General features: G+C 37.6%; 1 protein-coding gene across 1 annotated transcript in view; it reads right to left on the reverse strand.

Annotated features, from left to right (window-relative positions):
* DNAH5 (dynein axonemal heavy chain 5) overlaps positions 1-23,870 on the reverse strand; it is a 247,805-nt gene that overhangs the window by 55,440 nt on the left and 168,495 nt on the right. The window contains exons 60-65 of the mRNA XM_078004351.1: positions 20,704-20,883; positions 17,062-17,199; positions 12,356-12,491; positions 11,412-11,728; positions 10,307-10,462; positions 9,285-9,467 (exon numbers count right to left, since the gene is read on the reverse strand). Of these exons, the coding sequence (XP_077860477.1) occupies positions 9,285-9,467; positions 10,307-10,462; positions 11,412-11,728; positions 12,356-12,491; positions 17,062-17,199; positions 20,704-20,883 (1,110 nt within the window). The remainder of the gene's footprint in view (positions 1-9,284; positions 9,468-10,306; positions 10,463-11,411; positions 11,729-12,355; positions 12,492-17,061; positions 17,200-20,703; positions 20,884-23,870) is intronic.

Genomic DNA, 23,870 nt, shown 5'->3' on the forward strand with positions numbered 1-23,870 from the left:
GACTTACAAAGAGACTTAGACTCCCATACAATAATAATGGGAGACTTCAACACTCCACTGTCAACATTAGACAGATCAACGAGACAGAAAGTTAACAAGGATATCCAGGAATTGAACTCATCTCTGCAGCAAGCAGACCTAATAGACATCTATAGAACTCTCCACCCCAAATCAACAGAATATACATTCTTCTCAGCACCACATCATACTTACTCCAAAATTGACCACGTAATTGGAAGTAAAGCACTCCTCAGCAAATGTACAAGAACAGAAATTATAACAAACTGTCTCTCAGACCACAGTGCAATCAAACTAGAACTCAGGACTAAGAAACTCAATCAAAACCGCTCAACTACATGGAAACTGAACAACCTGCTCCTGAATGACTACTGGGTACATAACGAAATGAAGGCAGAAATAAAGATGTTCTTTGAAACCAATGAGAACAAAGATACAACATACCAGAATCTCTGGGACACATTTAAAGCAGTGTGTAGAGGGAAATTTATAGCACTAAATGCCCACAAGAGAAAGCAGGAAAGATGTAAAATTGACACTCTAACATCGCAATTAAAAGAACTAGAGAAGCAAGAGCAAACACATTCGAAAGCTAGCAGAAGGCAAGAAATAACTAAGATCAGAGCAGAACTGAAGGAGATAGAAACACAAAAAACCCTCCAAAAAATCAATGAATCCAGGAGTTGGTTTTTTGAAAAGATCAACAAAATTGACAGACCACTAGCCAGACTAATAAAGAAGAAAAGAGAGAAGAATCAAATCGACGCAATTAAAAATGATCAAGGGGATATCACCACCGACCCCACAGAAATACAAACTACCATCAGAGAATACTATAAACACCTCTACGCAAATAAACTGGAAAATCTAGAAGAAATGGATAATTTCCTGGACACTTACACTCTTCCAAGACTAAACCAGGAAGAAGTTGAATCCCTGAATAGACCAATAGCAGGCTCTGAAATTGAGGCAACAATTAATAGCCTACCAACCAAAAAAAGTCCAGGACCAGATGGATTCACAGCTGAATTCTACCAGAGGTACAAAGAGGAGTTGGTACCATTCCTTCTGAAACTATTCCAATCAATAGAAAAAGAGGGAATCCTCCCTAACTCATTTTATGAGGCCAACATCATCCTGATACCAAAGCCTGGCAGAGACACAACAAAAAAAGAGAATTTTAGACCAATATCCCTGATGAACATCGATGCAAAAATCCTCAATAAAATACTGGCAAACCGGATTCAGCAACACATCAAAAAGCTTATCCACCATGATCAAGTGGGCTTCATCCCTGGGATGCAAGGCTGGTTCAACATTCGCAAATCAATAAACATAATCCAGCATATAAACAGAACTAAAGACAAGAACCACATGATTATCTCAATTGATGCAGAAAAGGCTTTTGACAAAATTCAACAGCCCTTCATGCTAAAAACGCTCAATAAATTCGGTATTGATGGAACGTACCTCAAAATAATAAGAGCTATTTATGACAAACCCACAGCCAATATCATACTGAACGGGCAAAAACTGGAAAAATTCCCTTTGAAAACTGGCACAAGACAGGGATGCCCTCTCTCACCACTCCTATTCAACATAGTGTTGGAAGTTCTGGCTAGGGCAATCAGGCAAGAGAAAGAAATCAAGGGTATTCAGTTAGGAAAAGAAGAAGTCAAATTGTCCCTCTTTGCAGATGACATGATTGTATATTTAGAAAACCCCATTGTCTCAGCCCAAAATCTCCTTAAGCTGATAAGCAACTTCAGCAAAGTCTCAGGATACAAAATTAATGTGCAAAAATCACAAGCATTCTTATACACCAGTAACAGACAAACAGAGAGCCAAATCAGGAATGAACTTCCATTCACAATTGCTTCAAAGAGAATCAAATACCTAGGAATCCAACTTACAAGGGATGTAAAGGACCTCTTCAAGGAGAACTACAAACCACTGCTCAGTGAAATCAAAGAGGACACAAACAAATGGAAGAACATACCATGCTCATGGATAGGAAGAATCAATATCGTGAAAATGGCCATACTGCCCAAGGTAATTTATAGATTCAATGCCATCCCCATCAAGCTACCAATGAGTTTCTTCACAGAATTGGAAAAAACTGCTTTAAAGTTCATATGGAACCAAAAAAGAGCCCGCATCTCCAAGACAATCCTAAGCCAAAAGAACAAAGCTGGAGGCATCACGCTACCTGACTTCAAACTATACTACAAGGCTACAGTAACCAAAACAGCATGGTACTGGTACCAAAACAGAGATATAGACCAATGGAACAGAACAGAGTCCTCAGAAATAATACCACACATCTACAGCCATTTGATCTTTGACAAACCTGAGAGAAACAAGAAATGGGGAAAGGATTCCCTATTTAATAAATGGTGCTGGGAAAATTGGCTAGCCATAAGTAGAAAGCTGAAACTGGATCCTTTCCTTACTCCTTATACGAAAATTAATTCAAGATGGATTAGAGACTTAAATGTTAGACCTAATACCATAAAAATCCTAGAGGAAAACCTAGGTAGTACCATTCAGGACATAGGCATGGGCAAAGATTTCATGTCTAAAACACCAAAAGCAACAGCAGCAAAAGCCAAAATTGACAAATGGGATCTCATTAAACTAAAGAGCTTCTGCACAGCAAAAGACACTACCATCAGAGTGAACAGGCAACCTACAGAATGGGAGAAAATTTTTGCAATCTACTCATCTGACAAAGGGCTAATATCCAGAACCTACAAAGAACTCAAACAAATTTACAAGAAAAAAACAAACAACCCCATCAAAAAGTGGGCAAAGGACATGAACAGACATTTCTCAAAAGAAGACATTCATACAGCCAACAGACACATGAAAAAATGCTCATCATCACTGGCCATCAGAGAAATGCAAATCAAAACCACCATGAGATACCATCTCACACCAGTTAGAATGGCAATCATTAAAAAGTCAGGAAACAACAGGTGCTGGAGAGGATGTGGAGAAATAGGAACACTTTTACACTGTTGGTGGGATTGTAAACTAGTTCAACCATTATGGAAAACAGTATGGCGATTCCTCAAGGATCTAGAACTAGATGTACCATATGACCCAGCCATCCCATTACTGGGTATATACCCAAAGGATTACAAATTATGCTGCTATAAAGACACATGCACACGTATGTTTATTGCAGCACTATTCACAATAGCAAAGACTTGGAATCAACCCAAATGTCCATCAGTGACAGATTGGATTAAGAAAATGTGGCACATATACACCATGGAATACTATGCAGCCATAAAAAAGGATGAGTTTGAGTCCTTTGTAGGGACTTGGATGCAGCTGGAATCCATCATTCTTAGCAAACTATCACAAGAACAGAAAACCAAACACCGCATGTTCTCACTCATAGGTGGGAACTGAACAATGAGATCACTCGGACTCAGGAAGGGGAACATCACACACCGGGGCCTATCATGGGGAGGGGGGAGGGGGGAGGGATTGCATTGGGAGTTATACCTGATGTAAATGACGAGTTGATGGGTGCAGCACAGCAACATGGCACAAGTATACATATGTAACAAACCTGCACGTTATGCACATGTACCCTACAACTTAAAGTATAATAATAATAAATAAATTAAAAAAAAAAAAAAAAAAAAAAAAAAAAAAAATAGAAACAAGTGGCCAAATACTTGGGCACTAGAAAGTTACTGGCAAAAGAAAGGTTATCTGAGAAAAAAAAATAGAACAATCATTGCTTGCTTTTTGTTCAAGGTTAAAAGATTGAAAACCTACTTAGGGATATGGTTATAAGCATATTTTCATTTATATGCTGATTTAAACATATTTGTATTAAACGATTACTTTCACTGCAACAATTCATAAGAAGAAGATAAGACTCTTTCAGATTAATATGATGAGGCAAAGTTAATCAAAATAATTTTATCCATAAATCTCTTTCCCACCAAAAGGATTATCTTTCAGCAGGCAGATTGATTGATAGATAGATAGATAGATAGATAGATAGATAGATAGATCGATAGATAGAAGAGTAAAGATTTGCGCTAAGTATTCTATATAAATTCTAAGGCTGCAATGTAAAATTCTTATATAAACGGTGACATATTCCAGGCCAGGCGCGGTGGCTCAAGCCTGTAATCCCAGCACTTTGGGAGGCCGAGACGGGCGGATCACGAGGTCAGGAGATCGAGACCATCCTGGCTAATACGGTGAAACCCCGTCTCTACTAAAAAATACAAAAAAAAAAAAAACTAGTCGGGCGAGGTGGCGGGCGCCTGTAATCCCAGCTACTCAGGAGGCTGAGGCAGGAGAATGGCGTAAACCCGGGAGGCAGAGCTTGCAGTGAGCTGAGATCCGGCCACTGCACTCCAGCCTGGGCGACAGAGCGAGACTCCGTCTTAAAAAAAAAAAAAAAAAAAAAAAACACGGTGACATATTCCAAAGGGAATTTTAAAAGTACAAAATAGATCAAAGATCTAAAAGTAAGACCTGAAACTATAAAACTGCTAGAAGAAAACATAAAGGAAATGCTTCAGGACACTGGTCTGGGAAAAAAAGTCTATGAATAAAATCTCAAAAGCACAGGCAACAAAAGCCAAAATAAACAAATGGGGTTATATCAAAAAGCTTCTGCACAGCAAAGGAAACAATCAACAGAGTGAAAAGATAACTTACAAAATGGAAACAAATAGTTACAAGCTATTTATCTAGGAGGGGATTAATATCCAGAACATACAAGGAACTCAAACATCTCAACAGAAAAAAAATCGATTAAAAAATATGTAAATTATCTGAACAGACATGTCTCAAAAGACATAAAAATGACCAAGAAATATATGCAAAAATTATCAACATCACTATTCATTGGGGAAATGCAAATCAAAACCAAAATGACATATCATCTTACCCCAGCTGGGTTGGCTATTATCAAAAAGTCAAAAAATAACAAACCCTGGTGAGGATGCTGAGAGAAAAGGAAACTGTTAAACACTGTGGGTGGGAATGTAAACTAATACAACCACTATGGAGAACAGTATGGAAGTCCCTCAAAAAACTACACACACAGATACACACACTGAAACAAATAGAACTACCACATGATCCATCAATCCCACTACTGGGCACGTACTCAAAGGAAAGGAAATCAGTGTATTGAAGACATGTCTGCACCCCCATGTTTACTGCAGCACTATCCACAATTGACAAGACATGGAATTAACCTAGGTGCCCAACAACAGACGAATGGGTGAAGGAAATGTGGTATACGTACACAATGGAATACTATTCAGCAATAAAAAAGAATAAAATCCTGTCATTCACAGCACCATGGATGGAACTGGAGGTCATTATGCTCAGTGAAATAAGCTAGGAACAGAAAGTAAAACACTACATATTCTCACTCACATGTGTAAGCTAAAAAAAAAATGTTGATCTTATAGAAGTGAAAAGCAGAACAGAGGATACTAGAGGCTGGGAAGGGTGGGGGAAAGGGTGAGAGAGGGAGAGATTTGTTAAGATACAAAATTACAGCTAGATAGGATGAATAAATTATAGTGTTTTATAGCATTACAGGATGACTGTACTTAATGATTATAATGTATTACATAATTTCAAATAGTTCGAAGGAGAATATTGCATGTTCCCAACATAGAGAAATGATCAATGTTTGAGATGATGGATATGCTAATTACCCCAATCTGATCACTATACATTATACTATGGAAATATCACTATGTACCCCATAAACATGTACAATTACTATATATCAATTAAAAATAAAATAAAAATTTACATGTACAGGGTGGTTTGGTAAAATTTCGTGAACATGGCATTTGTTAATTAAATGATTTTTTACTGTAAGTAGCTTAAAGAAGCAAATGAAAACTAAACTTATTTGTGTACATAAACTGCATTTATAACCAAAGTTTTGAAATCAGTAAAAGACAAACGGCAGCCAGAGTTCTCATTCTTAAAGGTATAACTCAGGCTCCATTACCAAATATCATTTCTCTTATTAAACAAGAGAACTCAGAAAGAGATTTCCTTTTCCTCCACCAACAGTGAGCTGGTGATAATGATGTCTATTTAATGTCCTTCTTAAATTACTTCCCATGTCAGTTTCACCAAGTTCAGGAACTTGTACCTCAAAAGGAAATCACACACTTGTTTGCTCATCCAGAATTCTGAACAATGATGATCCCTGAGGCCTTGTATTGTGTGACCAATAGGAGCTGTTGATCAACACTGGCATTTTTCTCCCAATGGAACATAGATTTTTTTTTAAGTTTCTATTTTATTCTCTATGATCCAAGTGAGAGTGAGTCTAAGAGATCTGGTTTCTATAAAGGAAGGTTGTTGTAGGCCTACTGGTTTCCTGCCTGTTCAAAATGGTCTAGATACATCACCTTCTGGTAATAACAGCAGAATGTCCAAATCTACTCACAGGCACATCAGATAAACAACTGGATATAGCCTTGATGTGAATTTGAACAGCACATGCATTTAAAATGACTGTCTTGAAGCACACAGAAAATATAAACTCTGTTAAAATTCACGCTTCCTTGCATTCATATGCTCTAAGATTTCCATGTGTTTCTGAAGCAAACAAACCTGAAGGTCTAACAGGTGTACAACTGAGCATTCATGAGACCCGATTATGTGTGATAATAAGGTCCCTCATTGCCCCTGTATCCCCAGGACACAGAACAACTGATTAATTTTTGGAGTCAAAGATGTATCTTTCCGTTGCATGAACAATTACCGTTCAGAGCCTCCTTTCACAAGAAGAACCAACAAACCTAAGAAGTCATGACTCATTCCCACTGAAGAGACTCAGCCTTTGTTTCAGCCCCACATTCCTCAGATGGTTTCCAACATCAACTTCCTATTCTGTGTGGGATATCCTATTCCTTCCTGTGTGTAATCTTCCTAGCGTCCACAGACCTCCTTAAATCAATAAAATTTCAAATTGATATTTTATATTTATAATCACCCAAGAAGTGAGATTATAGTCAGAGAGAATGCATTGTCACTGAAGTCAAAGGAATAATTTGGACTTTAAAACACTGATATATCTGTGTTCATAAAGCACAGACATAAGACTCTTTTCAATAGAGTAACTAGACTATAGGAAATGGCCCAAAAGCAGCAGGGATCAACTCAGACCCATTTGCACCACCCAGATTGAGAAGGTCCAGCAGTGTTAGCAGATTCAGGAATATGCTGGGAAGTGAAGAAGCTGCAAAATAAAAGCCCCTTAGAATAAACATACTGCTGAAAATCCATCAAAATTAAGCCCAGCAGCTCGCTTCTTCTACCACAAGACCTCATTTTGGGAACAAAATAAATAAAGGTTAGGTGTTATAATGTTGTTCACATTATAAAAGAAAACGAGTGTCTGTTATTATGAAAGAAAAAAAAATGAGTGTCACATTATTCTGGCTGATCATTTTGTAAGAATTATTTGCTGTGAGCCCAGAACAGATTCTGATAATGAGATGATATTAAAGGAGTAATTTTCTCAAGACACTCAATTTTCCTAAGAAGTAAGAAACAGCCTGGTCCTGCATCCACACTGGCTTTTCAGGGTTGCTCCAAGTGTTTTCAAATGAGCTTAACAAGCTCCTTATCTCATCTTAAACCTCTGCTACAGGAATTAAGCCCCAGGGATGGGTTATTTTTGTTGTTGTTGTTGCTGTTGTTGTGTTTTGCTGCAATCCAAGTCTGTCAGATCCAATTATTTGTTCCAAGGAGACTGTATTCATTCAGTTGAATATAAGAAAACCAAGGACAAGAATATTATTCAAACTGCTATAGGGCCTCTTATCTCCATGAAGCCAAGGCTACAGGTGGAAGGACAGTCTCAAATACCAGTGACAGAGGTGGCCCAAAAGACCCTCAGGAACTCCCACTTGCTCAAGGTCACATGCTATTGCTCAAGAATCCCAGTTCTGCCTGAAGTAATTATTCGACAATGCTAAATTTCCTCCACCACCTCTATTGAGATTTAACTCGAGACTCAAAAACTAAGCAAGTACATATTTTGAAGGCTGTCATTACCACAACAGCAACTCAGTGGCAGGAATCAGAATCAGTATCTGCCATTCCGAGATCACTCAACCATGTGAATTTATGAAGCTGGATTAAATGCTCCTAATGCAGCTTCCAACTTTATGACCCTGTGATTCATGAGCTATAAATTAACAATAATGTTCAGGAAAAGAGAAGGGAGAGAGAAGGAGAGGAAGTGGAGGAGAAAGAGATAGACATGTGGTAGGCTCAGAAGGGCAAGCACCGTACAACACACAGAAAAGGTACAGAGAAGGGGAAGGACAGACCCCGAAGACTTTGCTGACTGTATTAACATAAATAATCTTCAGGTCAGCATAGAAGGTGTCACTAAGTTAACTAAACTCCTCATTATTATTGAACCCAGGAGTAAATCAATAGCAACGTTAAGAGTTCATGCAGTTTCACCATAACATTCCCATTAAAATCTTCCACGTTTCTTTGCTGAAGCCTCACGTGTTCCCTAGAGAAAATGCTCACTCAAAAGAAGGAAGTTTACAAATGTGTGGCCACTTTTCATTGAGCATTAGGTTATCCCATAAAACAGAAGTAAATAAGGCATATGTGGAGTTATGTTTCATTAGCATAGTTATGTAAGTAGTCTTCAAAAGTTACAGAGTGAAACTCAGGTGTCACGAACTTCTGTCTTCTCACATCAGACCCTGTCAGGACATACTACAGGGCTCTCTTAGATCACAAATGAGAACTAACAATGTTGTTTGTTATGAGTACGAAGTTTTAATTTTTATATTCTAAAAGCATAATAATGAATCAAATGAAAGAAAAACCTAGATGTGTACCAGAAAATTAAAAGTCAACAGGTTAGTAAAACTCATAACAGAACACACTTTTCAGCAAAATCAAGTAATTTAAGACCAGAATAATGATGCTGAAGATGAGACTGATTCCTCGTAGTTTCACCATCAGCCTGTATCAAGGCAATCGATGACATATGTAATTTATGAGACATATGTGAAACATACGGGTAGATGATTGGTTAATAATTTCCTTTAGGAAAAAAAGAAGATACTTGGAGATACTTGGAGATTAATGGGAAAAAAACACAGGGAATAAAAGGGGAGAAACTCAGTCCTATTACAACTGTTATTATCTTAATTTTGTCAATGAAATATGACATTAAAGCAATGCAGAATGGGAGGGAGCCACACTTCACTCACCTGCTTCTCTGTGAGAATGACCCTCCCAAGTAACTGATCTTCTAGACCTTTCATGGTGACAGTGAAGTCAATGATGGAGGTACGGGCACTTATCTCAGGGGTATAGGCTGGGTTAGGCAGTTTGGTGGTAATGTAGAGTCTAAAGCCATCCAACACATCTACTTCCTTGTCACCAACTTTCACCTTTTTTATAAAAAGAAATTTAAAAGTAAGAAAATAGAGATATACCTTACTATGTCTTTTTTGTATCAGATCAAGTATTGTTTTAAATAATGACATAACTGGAGATCATTTGTATACTAAAAAAGAAATGGTCATGAGGCATCTGCACAGCTTCAGACAACTAGGAGGAAAGGAGGGAAGCAAAGGATGGAAGGAAGACTGAATATAGAATTTAACACCAAAATTGTGATCACATTGCAGGAGTGAGATGGATCCCTTACCCAAAATTCAGTTCAGAGGTTGAGACTGATGATGCTACACATGCATCAAAAGAGTATAAAAAGGCTTGTTACTCACATGATGAGACTGTGGGAGAGATCAGAGCAGGTTCCCAAACAGGTCCCAAAAACCGGCTTGAGAGAGCAGGGAGGGGAAGCTGCTCTAGGACTTTATGGTGTTTAGGGGGTAGAGCTGGGCTGAGGGTTCCCACACATAGGTGTGGACAGGGTGTTGCATGGTTTGAATTTTCAACTTGTGCCAAAGGAGGGGGCACCCAGGTTTTATCAGCTTGCCCAGATGTGAGTGGGGCAGAAGGGGAGAGGGGAATGGAGAAGCTTCAAAACTATCAACATCAAGAGGCAGTCAGACCCCTTCACACACTACAAAAGTGAAGTCAATATTCCTAAAGGGATTGCTCTTGGATATTTTAATCCAAAGTCAAGAAGTGTAGAAGAGAAAAACAAACCTTTCCCATGGACTCAAATTTAAGTTGCTGCCTATTAAGAGAATTCTATCCATGTCACATTGACCTGGCCTCATGGTAACTGTTCTGCACATTGTCATCCAGACGTTTAACCTACCTTAAAGGTAGACCCAGTTTTAATGAAGTTTCTTTCCAAAACATTATCTAGTGCTGGATCTAGTTCCTCTCCAACATCTTCAATAAGCAAGGGCCTTCCAAGAGAAAGGCTGTCTTCCAGGTGGTTTCTGAAGTACTTGTGATTTAAAGACGTGATCTAGAAACAGGATCACAAGGTTCAAGGTTGCTGTTGACAGACATTATTATGAAGTAAGCACAGGGATAACTGTGTTCAAATGCAGCCTAAAGCATTCTACTGCAAGAGGCAAATACAAATTGAGCATCCAAAATGTCCCAAAATACAAAACTTGTTGAGAGTCTACATGACGCCACAGTGGAAAATTCCACACCTGACCCCTGTGCTTTCTGATGGTTGAATGTACACAAACTTTGTTTCATGCATAAAATTGTTTTAAATATTCTATAAAATTACCTTCAAGTATATGAATAAGGTGTATATGAAACATAAATGAATTTCGTGTTCTGAGTTGAGTCCCATCCTCAAGTTATCCCATTATGTACGTGTAAATATTCCAAAATCTAAAATCTGAAACACTTCTGATCCCAAGTATTTAGGATAAGGGGTCATTCACCTTTTACATAGATTTTTAGAGATCCTGGATTTTGAAACCCACACTTGGTGAAATTGTAAAGTAGTTTAATTGTTTCCATTGTTGTTTAGTAAACCATTATTTTGTTTTATTGGGAAGCATGTAAAGGTTCTGTGTGGCAGCAATGTTTTTTCTTCACCACTACCACTTTTGTGACAAATAATAATGTGATAATTAGGAAGTATTCATGCAAAATGCTGCAGACTTTGCGTGATACAGCTCTGCCATTCTCTACTCATCAAAGAGAGCCCTGGACCCTGACAGAATAGTCTGAAACCATTGAAAGATGGCATTGGTAGAGATTAACACATATGCAAATAATGAAAGTTTTAGAAAATATTTTCTTATTAGATTTAAGCTTGCATCTGCTACTGCTCTACCTAGGATTACAAAAACATCTCTAATGTTTTCAAATATCTCTTTACTCTTGGATTTTTGTTTATTTGAGGCAATAAAACTTAACCGGTAACATAAACATACTAATACACAAATTACCTGGAATTCATTTCGGCTTTCTTTATTTTTAATCCAGATCTTGCCTTGAGTCTGTGGATCAATTAACAAAGGGTAACGAGATGCCTTCGTGACAATAATTCCATTTTGAATGGACAGGTCATCATTTGGCAGACCTTGGAGGTTCCATTCACTAATAGTAGGAGCATCAATCAACATCTCATTGAGATTTAGGTTCTTTCCAAATGGAATTTTCCGGGCTTTCATTTCCTTCCGCCAGTCATTTAACAGAAGATCACGAAACTCTTGGTTAAATGGACCAGAATAAGATAGAAAAGCTGTAGCCAACAGTACATCCCCTAAAACAGAAAACAAACACCACTGAAATACTTTAGGTTCATCCTTGTAATTGTACAGCATATTAAAAATGAAAAAAATGTAAAAGACAATAATTCTTTTAAACTAAATTCCACAAATCAAACTGGAAGCACGTGTGGCTGTGCGAGTGAATAAGTAGTAGTCTGGTTTATTAGTCAATAGGGTCCAAGTGGCCTACCAAGCGATACCTGCTAGCAGTCAAGCACTGGATTATTTTTACTCTCATTGGAAGTGAAAAGACGGCCTCTAAGTTTAAGAGAATCAAACCTCCTAAGACAGAGCCTTCATTAAATGTGACCTTGATCAATATACCCATGTACTCACAGAATTCTAAAGTGACCTGATAATAAAAGGCATGAAGATAGTTAACACATCTAATAAGGACAGCACAGATGCCAGACCAATGTCTCTTTCTCTGAAATAGCTGGAGAAACACACACACACACACACACACACACACACACACACACACACACACACACACAGGAATTTGAAATAATCAAGCATTGTTTTTTATTTGGATTAAAGTATAAGCTGTCTAAAGTATAAGCTGTCGAATTCCCTATCACAGTCAACACACAATCTCATTAATAAAGCAATTTACATACCTACGAGTCTTTTAGTTTGTGCAGCAAACTCTTGGCTTTGCTGTGTCCATCTTTCTTTTTCACCTGCCAAGCCACTGATGAGTGTGGAAGCTGTCTGCATCTTGTGTCTGCATCGCTCTGCATCTTCAAGTAAGGTCTAACAAAAGTCATAATCACAAGAAAACTTTTACTGAAATAAATATAGCCTCTGCCTCAAAAATGTAACTGTAGAACATACCATATTATCTGCCTTCCTGAGACATGTGAGCCATTACTTCACAGGAAGCATGACATTCTATTTCCATGTGTCTGTCAGCCCAGTCCTCTCTCCTTTTCCCTGTCCTCTATCTTATCCCCTGCCCATGGTACTTGGCTGGATGGAGTTTCACTCTTGTTACCCCAACTGGACTCCAATGGTGCGATCTCAGCTCACTGCAACCTCTGCCTCCCGGGTTCAAGCGATTCTCCTGCCTCAGCCTCCCACATAGCTGGGACTATAGGCATGTGCCACCACGCCCCATTACTTTTGTATTTTTAGTAGAGATGGGTTTTCTCCATGTTGGTCAGGCTGGTCTCAAACTCCCAACCTCAGGTGATCCACCCACCTCAGCCTCCCAAAGTGCTGGGATTACAGGCATGAGCCACCACACCTGGCCGGTGCTTATTTCTTAAAAACAAATGGCTCCAGTGGCTCACGCCTGCAATCCCAGGACTTTAGGAGGCCATGAAGTGGGCGGATCACTTGAGATCAGGAGTTCAAGACCAGCCTGACTAACATGGTGAAACCCCATTTCTACTAAAAATACAAAAATTAGCCAGGCGTGGTGGCAGGCGCCTGTAATCCCAGATACTTGGGAGGCTGAGGCAGGAGAATTACTTGAATCCAGGAGGTGGAGATTGCAGTGAGCCAAGATCGTGCCACTCAAATCCAGCCTTGGCAACATAGTGAGACTCTGTCTCAAAAAAACACAAAAAGCAAAAAACAAATGGCTCTGTTTCTTAGTGTTTAAGCAACAATTGCTTATTCTACTTGTAAAAATCTAAACTTATGAAATAAAATGGGTATGGACAAAGGTTTAGCTACATGACAAGTCATTGGGTGTTCAAATATATATATACATGCTAAGTGTCTAACAATAGAGGATTATTTAAATAAATTATAGTGTATCCATGAATAAGAACACTCTGAAGCCATCAAAAAAAATCCTATAAAAATTTTTATGACCAAGAAAGAAGAGCACAATATATTAAGTTAAAACTTCAATTTATAAAATGGTATTCCTAAATTATCAGTTATGTTGAGTTTAAAACGCATGTGAAAGGCATATATTATGATATGAATAATAACAGAATATGATTAATGTTTATCTCCAGGGTTACCTGTATTTTCCATAGAGACATGAATTGCTTTTGTAATAACACATTACAGTGCTTTTCAAAAGCAGGATATTTATTCCGCTTTGTCCTAATCTATTTTCTTCCTCTAGAGTTAAGGCAAAAAAACTAACAGTCCATCAGACAGGCACATCCCCTAATCACGGCCCCTCATATCTGTTTGTTTCCTTCAAGAAGGAAGGTGCCAGTTGGGAAGGACAATCCTACATCGTTTATTAGAAAAAAAAAACCTTTTTATTTGTAAGATACTTTTAATATTGATTTGCTTTCGCTAAATTCTTCAATCCCAATTCCATCAGCCAAATCAGAAAATGACCAGGCCTCTCCCTTTCTGGCTTTTGTTTTCTGGAAGCCCAGGCTTCTTTGGGGGATTACAATTTGGGAGAAGAGAAAGGAGCAAATGTTGAGAATGCAAGAGAAAGAAAACCGTAAGTTCCGTGTGTTCCCCCCAGCCTGTTGAGGGAAGCACACGGGACTTACTGGGTTCCCTGAGTAGTACCCCCATCCTCAAGCCCACTCTCTCATAGGTCCCAGAGAGGTGACCAGCTCTCCCGCAGGCCTAGGCAAGCTGAACCCTAGGCAAAGGCACTGGCTTCTGCATGGGGCGTAGCCAGGACACACTCTCCTTCAATGGGCCATGCAGGCCTGGGCCATGGTGAACTGTAGATTGGAACCCTTCTCCTGCCTTTTGGGAGGCCCACAAACCCCCGGACTTTCATGGAGTCCTATGGAGGGAGAAGAGCAACAAAAATGACTGAAGATCAAGTTCAGAAGTTGGTTGTAGGAATGTCCAGATATTTTATTTTTTTAATAAGGAATTTGACATTTGTTGAAATTCAAGTTTTAGAGTTAGAGCCATACTGTTACAGTTCTTCTGTGCTCCCATGATTATTTACCTAACCAATAGCAGATGCTCCAAAACAATAAAGCTTGCTGAATGAATTAAGGTAAAAATGTTAAAATTTACATGTAATAAAATGAGAAGGTAAAATATTTTCCCTGTGTTCAGTAGAGCTTCCTGATACAAATAACCATCCAAAATGGTAGAAATGAACACTCCTTCCAAAGTAGATTCTTTCAAACTGCCATAATGTTTTCCATACATAAGTGAATTTTATGAGGCATAAGTATACAAACCCACATAAGTGCTACTTCTTTTTTATAATTTAATTTTCATTTTAAGTTCAGGGGTACCTGTACAGGTTTGTCATATAAGTAAACTTGTGTCATGGGGGTTTGTTTTGCAGATTTTTTCCATCACCCAGGTATTAAGCCTAGTACTTGTTATTTTTCCTGATCCTCCCCCTCCTCCCACTCTCCACCCTCCAATAAGCCCCAATGTGTGTTGTTCCTGTCTATGCATCCATGTGTTCTCATCATTTAGATTCCACTTACAAGTGAAAATATGTGGTATTTGGTTTCTCAGTTCCGGTGTTAGTTGCTAAGGATAATGGCCTCCAGTTCCATCTATGTTTCTGAAAGGACACAATCTCATTCTTTTTTTATAGCTGTGTAGTATTCCATGGTGCACGTGTACCACATTTTCTTTATCCAGTCTATCACTGTTGAACATTTAAGTTGATTCCATGTCTTTGCCATTGTGAATGGGACAGCAATGAACATACTCACACATGTGGCTTTATAACAGAACGATTTATATTCCTTTGGGTGTATATCCAGTAATGGGATTGCTGGGTCAATGGTATTTCTGTTTTTAGGTCTTTGAGGAATTGCCACACTATCTTCCAGAATGGTTGAACTAACTTAATTCTGACCAACAGTGTATAAGCATTCTTTTTCTCTGCAATCTCACCAGCATCTGTTGTTTTTTGACTTTTTAATAGTAGCCGTTCTGACTGCTGTGAGATGGTAACTCACTGTAGTTTTGACTTGCATTTCTCTAGTGATCAGTGATATTGAGCTTTTTTTCATATGATTATTGGCTGCATGTATGTCTGTTTTTGAAAAGTGTCTATTGCAACGAAAGCGAAAACTGACAAATGGGATCTAATTAAAATAAAGAGCTTCTGTACAGCAAAAGAAACTATCAACAGAGTGAAGAGACAACCTATAGAATGGGAGAAAATTATCGCAAAATATGCATCTGAAAAAATCTTAATGTCCAGGATCTATAAGGAACTTAAAGAAATTCACAATTTAAAAAAAAATCTCATTAAAAAGTGGGCAAAGGACATGAACAGACATTTTTCAAAAGTGCTACTTCTTTAAAACTTCCAAAAGCTTTTACTTTGCTTGCAGAAGACTTATCTTTAAGAGAATATACCATACATTCTGCAGATAGTGAAGCTGAAATGTTTATCTAAACTCTTTTATTGGGACCCCTGTAAAACTAACAAGGCAGGAATTTCAATTCTGCCAAGAAAGGCTGAGAAGAGGTAGGGGTGAATTTCATTCAATTATCAAGGTAAAACAGAGTGAATCTAGCTATTATCTACCAAATATAGGATTTATCAGAGGCAGATACAGATTTTATTAAGCCAAAAGCTTATATACTCTAGGGAGACCACTTTATTAAAAAAAAAAAAAAAAAAGGATGTATTTAAGAGAAAAAAAGTGACAAAATCCTGGTTACTTAGAAACTCAGGTACTTTTCCTCTGTGATCTCTTTAGACATTTGACTTGAATGCTCTAAAATGAGAACAAAGATAGGTAAGGCACCAGGCTGCCTTGGTTCATGACTGTAATTCCAACATTTGGGAGGCCGAGGCAGGTGTATTGCTTAAGCCCAAGAGTTCGAGACCAGCCTGGGCAACATGGTGAAAACCTGTCTCTATAAAAAATTAGCCAGGCATGTTGGTGAATGCCTGTAGTCCCAGCTACTTGGGAGGCTGAGGTGGAAGGATCATTTGAGGCCAGGAGTTCAAGGCTGCAGTGAGCCATGATCATGCTAGTGCACTCCAGCCTGGACGACAAAGCAAGACCTTGTCTCAATAAATAAATAAATAAATAAATAAATAAATAAATAAATAATAAATAAATAAATCCACCCTGCCTACTTTGCAAGTTATTTCAAAGATTAAATGAGATAACATGGGAGGACATGATTTGAAAAACATAACAAAAATGCTACTACACAAGATGCTATCATTATTACCATCCCCGACTAATAAAGAAACTCAGAATGGCTATGTTCCAGCACTGACTGCCATCTTGACTGACCATCCTGTCATCTCACCAAAGATCCTTGGTGTCCATTATGTGCTATGTATGTATCATGTATAAATTCAGTGAATCTCCACAAAAACCCACACTCTTGGAGAGAGAAGCCATGGAGATGTGTGACAGTCCCTGCCATGACAAAGGACAGTTACCTGCTTTTCAGTCATGGCCTGTTCATACTCAGCCTGCACCACGTCGAGTTCCGCCTGCTTGTCATCCAACTCGGCCTGGGCTTTCTGCAGATCCTGCATGGCCAGGAGATGGCGATTCTCTTGCACCACCAAGTTAGCCTGCACAGGACACGCACAAAGTGAAGAGATGGGCAGCCAATCTCAAAACGTCCCTCATTTCAGGGTCTGAGAACTCAACTACACTGCGTGTTAATACCTTTGCTTTGTTCCAGCTCCAGAATCCTTTCAAATCACATTAAGTCCTGAACAAATCTTAATGTGAATTTGACATAAATGTGTATAAGCAGAAAGTTACAGTTCATTAGAAAGGGGGTCAGCAAATATTTTCTTTAAAGTGCCAGATAGTACATATTTTGGGCCAAGAGGCAAAATCAAAACTATTGCTCATGTACTTATTTTAGAACTATTTAAACATGTAAAAACTACTCTTATTTCACAAGCCATCCAAATATAGGTAGTGGGCTAGATTTGGCCCACGGGTCACAGTCTGCCTAGATCAGAACACTGTAATATTAAATGCATATAGGTAAATTATAAAACATGCTAATATTAAGAGTTGTAGAAGAAACAGTATTTAGAACTATCTGCCTAGCAGGACTCATCACTGTTGAGGAATAATAAAGGATGGAAAATGATTATGTACTGATTATAAACATCTAGGTTTTGTGTATCGTGGTGGTCTTGACATTGTTCCTGTCACTTTCACATATTTCTTGCCTTCTGGAAAGCATATTTGATACCTTGAGCTGTGACTAATTAAAAAGGTTTGTTTTTAAAGAAGCTATTAAGATACAATTAAAAGACTTAACCAAAAGCAATATTAGCAAAAGATGAGATGTAAAAAAGTAGTTCATGCCTAAGAAATTTAGATCCTTTAAAATCATTTTTTGAAACCAAATTTTTCCCTTTCAAATTTACAAAATGTTACTATTGACTTTCATGGGATGACTAGAAGGCATAGTCTTTCTGAAGTGTTTGAGAAAAGATGATTTTTAAAACACTTTTGAAATAAATTATTTTCCTATCTCAAAACTTCAGGCTTCCAAATTTGGGCAGAATAATCTTTAAGGAAAACCTCAAGAGTTCCATAATTGACTAGATCCAGTGATGGGCAAAAGCATCGCTTGTAAGTTACAATTTAAAAAGAACCTGACTGGCAGAACATTTTCTTCTCAGCCCTGCAGTAAGCTGCAACTGTTGCCATGGCTCCAACACGGAAGGAAAAAGTAAGGTCACCACGTCAAGCAACTTACAAATTAAAGTCACCTACTAATGACAAACTATTGCAAACCCAAAGAGTTTGAACATTTTCTACTACTTTACTCACCAATAAATAAATAAAATTTTTATTAAACGAAGCTGTCAACAATTGCTAATCAAAATCCTTCAAACCCAATTAATTGCTCAACTTAGGAGTTGTAGAACTCTGTGCAGGTAGCTTAAACCCGGTGAGCTTCAGTTTCTTCATTAAAATATTGAAAAACTAACTCCTAGGACTTTTTGTACGGATTAAATAAGAAAACATATGTAAAATACCAAGTCTAGTCCCCAGCACATGAGTTCAATAAACAGTAGATGTTGTTACTGTTATTATCCATGTACAATATTTAAGTTCTGCTTTTTTACAACATCCTCTTTATTTGTACCTATACTGATTTCCATGAAGTTTTACAGAAGAAATCTCATTATAAGGAACTTGAATAGAATCTAAATTGCTATTGCTGTAATTCATACTTGTTTGAATTTATTCACTACTAGAAGTCACTTAGCCCAACTATAAGGATTGCAAGATGAAAGACAGCAGCTCCTCAGTGTGTCCATTACTAATTAGTGTCTAAGAGATTCCACCTGAAGTTTACCGAATGCCCTTGACCTCTCCTCATTTAAGAAGCAGGGGATTGCAAGTGAAGCCCCTCCAGGAAGAAGGGAAGTTAAAGGCTTAGGTCTGAATTTCTTAATATATTCAATAGAATCACCTGGTGACAATATGTACTCACTTCCTCTTCTACTCCTCCCTACACAGCAAACATGGATCTGTGTAATAGCATGTATTCTCCTGACTGACATAAGAGGAACCTGACAAGCTGTGTGGTCCAAGATGCTAGATACTTATAAGAATATAAGAGAACAGACTTCTCAGAAAGAAAACACAGGTTGTAGGAGCAAATAAAAAGGTTCCCACTTCTGATACTGTTCCCTTCCCTTCCTACTGTAGGACCCAGATTGTCTTGAGACAAGCTGAAAGCTGAAATGTGGATGGCATTGAACACAGGGGAAGAGATCTCCTTGTTCTTATGCAAGCCTTGTTCAGAATGTCCATGTTTAAAGATTTCAGCTATGTACTTAAAATAACAATAATAACAGAAAAAACTATGCATCATGAATTTAATTGTAGTTCTCTTTAAGACACTATGCATGGTTACCCACTGGAAAAGTATGCGAAGAATGACCTGTACTTTTCACTTGATATAAATATTGGTTCTAATTCAGTCAATATCAGATTGTCCATTTTTGAGCTACGCTGAAGTCTTCAACAGTCACAATATCCATGGTGTCAGACAGCATGACATCGATTATTTGCTCTGAAATTCTCGGACTCAAACGACTCTTTGTCCCTTTAGGTTGTCCTAGGACCTCAAGAGCCTCAATGGCTGAATAAATGGTCTTGGTATCACAACAAGTAGAAACAAAATAGAATTTGCAACTCTATGCCTATCTTCCTGATACTCTTGATTACTTGTATGATGACTATTAAGTTTCCTGGGTAGTTTACAAGTATAAGTAGAATTTAGTTGATGATTAAGAAAGATGAGACTCATACAAAAGCAAAATAATCAACCAAGCCATGAGATATGATTTTGAGACTTCAGCATTTCATTTTCAAAAAATACACTCTCCATTGCCTCTCCACTTGCTGAAGACTGCTTCTTTTAATGGTAGGGGAATATGCAAAAATGAAGCTTAAGTATTCAATTACACAAAGGAAACATAAAGCATGTCTAAAAAGTCACATTAAATAACAACCATTCAGATATTCAGTTTCTTTCCTGAGAGACAAAACAAAAATGGAAAAGGGAGGAATATGTCATGCCTTAAGCCAAGCCAAGACCAGCTTCCAGCATGTTCTGTCTTGACCCTACCTCATTCATAGGATTCTCTGGATACAGATCTTAAATATCAGCAGAGGATTCTATGCTACAGTTTGCAGTGTTTTTGTTTTGTTTTGTTTTTTTGTTTGGTTTTTGTTTGTTGTTGTTGTTGTTGTTTTTTCAAGTTTGCATTGTGGAGGAAAACTATCCAGCAGCCCACAATGGACTTGTAGTGAGCATCATTGTAGAGAGTCCGTCCCTGTGAATGGACTTGTAGTGAGCATCATTGTAGAGTCTGTCCCTGCTTAGAGGCTCATACGGTTCTGATTAGAGCAGGATTACAAAGAAGAAGGAAACATCCTGTGCTTGGCCTTTCTAATGCTCCCTCTCCCCATGGACCTGAGTACCCTAACACCAGAAGCCACAGGTACACGTGCTCCTGTGAAAAGATAAGATCGGCTGACCTGTAGACTCCGCCCAGCCACCTTCACCCAGGTCTGCCTAGGAGGCTTACCTTCAGAGGCAGCACCTCTCTGTTTATAGAAAAGAAGGAAGCCATGGCTTTCGTCCAGGAACAAAGACCAGCTACGTTTCCACATACGCGTTTAGCAGTTTCGATGTTATAGTCAGGCATTTCAAAGTAAGGACTCAAAAACTCTATCACCTCTTCATTGATTGTGTCTTTTGGGAATTGCTATGGAAGAAAAGAGTAAAATAAAGTCAAAACACTTCTTTCCATGAAGTCATACTTGCGTCATGCTCTCAATGTTACTGAAACGACTGAACGACCACAAATGAATGAAGGGCATTGTATTTTGTCACTATTTTAAGATATTAGGCAAAAGTCCTAAAGGGAAAAGCACAGTAAGAAATGATAGCAAAGAAGTCTATGAGAGCACACTCTGTCTTCTGTAGGAAAGATACCAACCTTAAATAAATATAGTGAGATCCAGGGAAAGAGCAAATTATTTAGGTGACAAACACTAATATGGTTATTAGAATTCCAGAGCAATAAAGATTTTTTGTCATTAATCCTAAATAGATGAATTATAAGCCCATAAAATCCCCAATGAAAAACAAATACAAGTGTATTCAGTCTGAGGACATATATATTTAGCATTTATCAGCAACTAAACGCTTAATACATTCAGACAGAGGTTTTATTAAACTCACCTAAAATGTGAAGATAATAACTTGGACATTAGGCTTTGAGGGTGATGAATTAATTTTTAAACACAGAACTATCAAGAATATGAGAGAATTATTATCTTCTGGTGGGATAAAATTTTAAAATAGTAGCAGAAATGAATTAAGAATGCCTTTCTGCATCAGAAAAAGCAGACTGACCAAACAATGAAATTGGATCTTTTAAAAGTGGTGTTTGATCATTTAAAAGAGGATGATTAAATGTTTTCCAAGCAGAAAGAAATTTAGCACCTAAATAATTTAGTGACACAAACCTTCACAGAACACATAATGCATAGTAGAACACACTCTCATTCAGACCTCGTTTAATGTAACTCATGTTTATGAGACTTGAAAAATCATAACCCAAAAAAAAAAAAAGCCAGATGAATGTCTGGGAGCAACAGAAGGTCAGGGGTGACAATGACAAATAGCAAGGGAGAGTCCAAGAGCAGGGGCTTTGCCACCAGGTAAATGTCAGGAACCTGGAATCACTTCTCAGGATTCCACCCAAAGTCCAAGTCCATTGGCAGAATCTCATATTATAATTATCTGGGACAAGTCTGTTTGGCCCACTAGTTTCATAAGCTACTTATTGTTACAGCTGTTGTATGCACCTCACCACAGGCTCCAGCCGTAGCGGTCACTTGAGCAATGCTGAATTGAAAACTGAAAGAAAGATGGTGCTGAATTCACAACTTGGGAAATAGAGGTGAACTGGGTATTCCCAATTAATTGCTTTGAGATTTGAACATGAAAGAAAAGACAATAAAGCTTCCAGAAGATGATGTAAATGGTGAGTTGATGGGTGCAGCACACCAACATGGCACAAGTATACATATGTAACAAACCTGCACATTGTGCACATGTACCCTACAACTTAAAGTATAATAATAATAAATAAATTAAAAAAAAAAAAAAAAAAAAGCTTCCAGAAGAAAACTAGAAATCTGCCTTGGATGTGGGCAAAGATCTCCTAAACAGAACATAGAAAGCACTATTAGGGAAAATATTAATAAATTGGACTACATTAAACCTAAGAATTTCTGTTTATCAAAAGACACCATTAATCCAGGGAACAACTAATGCCAGAAAGCAGCAGAAGATATTCGCAAACATATAAATGACAAATTAGTCATATTTTATATATTAGGAAATTCTACAAAGTAATAAAACAAAAATTAACTGGACAAGCAATTCCAACAGGCACTTAACAAAAGAATTCCCCAGAGGCTCATAAGCCTATGGAAAGGTCGGGAGATACAAATTAAATCAACAATAATAAGGCACCACTACAAACTCATCAGAGTAGCTAAAAGTAGAAAACAGTGAGGATGTTGAGCAACTCATACACTGCTGGTGGGTATATATATTGACACACCATTTTTGAAAACTCTTCAGCACTACCTACCAAAGCTGATTAAATGTGTATAATCAAAGTCCCAGAAATTCTACTCCTGAGCATGAAACCAACAGGAATGCACAGCTAGAGCCACCAAATGACCAATATTCACAGCAGCTTGATTTATAATAGCCATAAATTAATACTAACCCCAAAATTCATCAACAGTACAGGGACAAACAAAATGAAGCATATTACAGTGTTTCACACTGGTGCTGGTTCAAACAGGCTTGTAAGAAATGATTGTTAAATTTCCAGGAATTCTGCAAGCTTGTTAGACTCAGTCATTATCAAAAATTAAAATATATAAGCTTACAATTAAATAAACAATATTTCAAGCAAAGGTTATAGTCAAAGCTTATAACTTGCTAATTCTGAGACTAAATTTTACTATCATCTGTGCTTTTGAGGTCATTTACAACTATTGTATCTGTATGGTGGAAACGCTACACAATGGCATACTACCATGCACCTCTTCTCAACTCTAGATTCAGCAACATCATTTTGGCAGCTTAAAATAGCCATCATGGGAGTGCTTACACCACGGCAAGACTTCAAATCAGAGCTTTTTTTTTGCTTTTTTTTTTTTTCCCTTTTCCCTTAAGAATCAGTTGTTAAACATTTCTCACACACACTACAGTACATTTATATACCGGGAAACTATATAACAATGAAAAAGGAAAGACTGTCATTTGCAACAAAAGGAATGAATTTCACAGACATGTTGAATGAAAGAGGTCAAAACAAAAGCGTTCATACAATATGATTTCATATATGCAAATTTCAAAACAGGCAAAGCGAACTATCTGGATAAAGGTAAGGATACAATTATCTTAAGGAAAGTTATTGACTTGGTTGGGGCACAAGAGAGATTTCTGGGGCCTGAAAAGATGTGTTTTTCTTCCAGTGTTCACAAATAGGTATATACATATGTAAATATTCATCAAGCTATACATTTAAAATTTGTGCATTTATTCATGTTAAGTTCTATCTCATAAAATTAAAAAAGCTGTAAATTAACACTAAAAAATTACTACTGAGAAATGCAAAATACAAATACTTGTATATATTTGTATTCATGTGAATATAATATA

This window comes from Macaca mulatta, chromosome 6, assembly GCF_049350105.2.
Source record: "Macaca mulatta isolate MMU2019108-1 chromosome 6, T2T-MMU8v2.0, whole genome shotgun sequence".
NCBI lineage: Eukaryota > Metazoa > Chordata > Mammalia > Primates > Cercopithecidae > Macaca > Macaca mulatta.